Genomic DNA, 1233 nt, shown 5'->3' with positions numbered 1-1233 from the left:
GTTCCGGTGTACGCAATGATAAATTTGGATGGCGATGCATAAACCCATAGTACCAGTCATATGACGCTTTTTTATGTTCGTCCCATGCTTTAGGATAATCAATGCCAAGTTTTTTGCCAACTCATACGTTAAAATTTTTAATTCATTTATGCTCAAGCCATAGTAGATTTTGCTTGCTTCCAGAAGATATGTCATCAATTGTTTTTCTTGCGCTTCACTGAAGATCTGAAAAAAAACAAGATTAAACAAAAGCCGGATAAAAATAGTAGGTAATAAATAAATGTGAGATAACGTGATCTAACCGTTCTACCACCAGATGTGGTACTGAGTGATGACAGAAACTCAATCAATTTTTCCTCAGAAGCCGTCGATGGATCCAGGTTTGAATCATTTAGTTTTGAGATGTAGCGAAACAATCTTGATTTATCTATATTATACGCTCGAGCGACGGACCGTAGTGCTTTCTTTTCAATTAAAATTTCCTTGACCGCAGCCACTAATGCATTTGCATCGATCGTTGGTTTTCTTGACTCAATAACATATTTATGACGCGGCATGATGCGTACGAAATCTACAAAAAAAGAAAAAGTCAATATAAAACATTAAATTTCATGAAAAATTTCATAAGACATTCAAAACAGAATAAACTTTATACAATTCATTTTGAACAGTGCGTGAAAACATAAAAAAAATAGTGTCTCATAACTCCCCAAATTTGTTGTCTCACAAATCCCCAAAACGCACATATTTAAAATGGCCTCACAATCATAAGCACGTTGAATGTATATACAACAATGAGAGTATGCATCGAAACTTCATTGACTAACGGTTAATTTGTCCGTACTTACCTTTGGACTCCGCCGAAAGAACTGATGGAAACGGGCACGAACAAACTGCGTGGTGAAACTTTCAAGCAAATGATAAGATACGTTGTATGGAACGACGCTCCCAAAGCATGTTTACAAGATTAATTCGAGCTGAAAAGTGAGGTTGCGTTGGAAAACAAAGATGGCAATCATTACCGACGTCGAATTTGCTGAATCTTATGAAAGATGGCGCTGTCTCAAAACTCCCCATGTCTCACAACTCCCCAATCTTCCCTATAATAATTAAAAAGATAAAAAATGATCACATTAAATAACATAATATTTCATATTTACTAAATACTAATTTTATTTTTCAATCTAATGCTTATAATGTATGTAATCCGAAATTTGCAAATCGCCCCGGGCG

General features: G+C 35.4%; 1 protein-coding gene across 1 annotated transcript in view; it reads right to left on the bottom strand.

The window, feature by feature from the left end:
* The window catches only part of LOC117180445, a 72197-nt gene extending 71215 nt beyond the window's left edge, over positions 1–982 (bottom strand). The window contains exons 1-3 of the mRNA XM_033372942.1: positions 849–982; positions 303–571; positions 13–225 (exon numbers count right to left, since the gene is read on the bottom strand). Of these exons, the coding sequence (XP_033228833.1) occupies positions 13–225; positions 303–557 (468 nt within the window). The 5' untranslated portion in view covers positions 558–571; positions 849–982. The remainder of the gene's footprint in view (positions 1–12; positions 226–302; positions 572–848) is intronic.
* Positions 983–1233: the final 251 nt, after the last annotated feature.

This window comes from Belonocnema kinseyi, chromosome 9 (assembly GCF_010883055.1).
Source record: "Belonocnema kinseyi isolate 2016_QV_RU_SX_M_011 chromosome 9, B_treatae_v1, whole genome shotgun sequence".
NCBI lineage: Eukaryota > Metazoa > Arthropoda > Insecta > Hymenoptera > Cynipidae > Belonocnema > Belonocnema kinseyi.
This window is presented reverse-complemented; position numbering and strand designations above follow the sequence as displayed.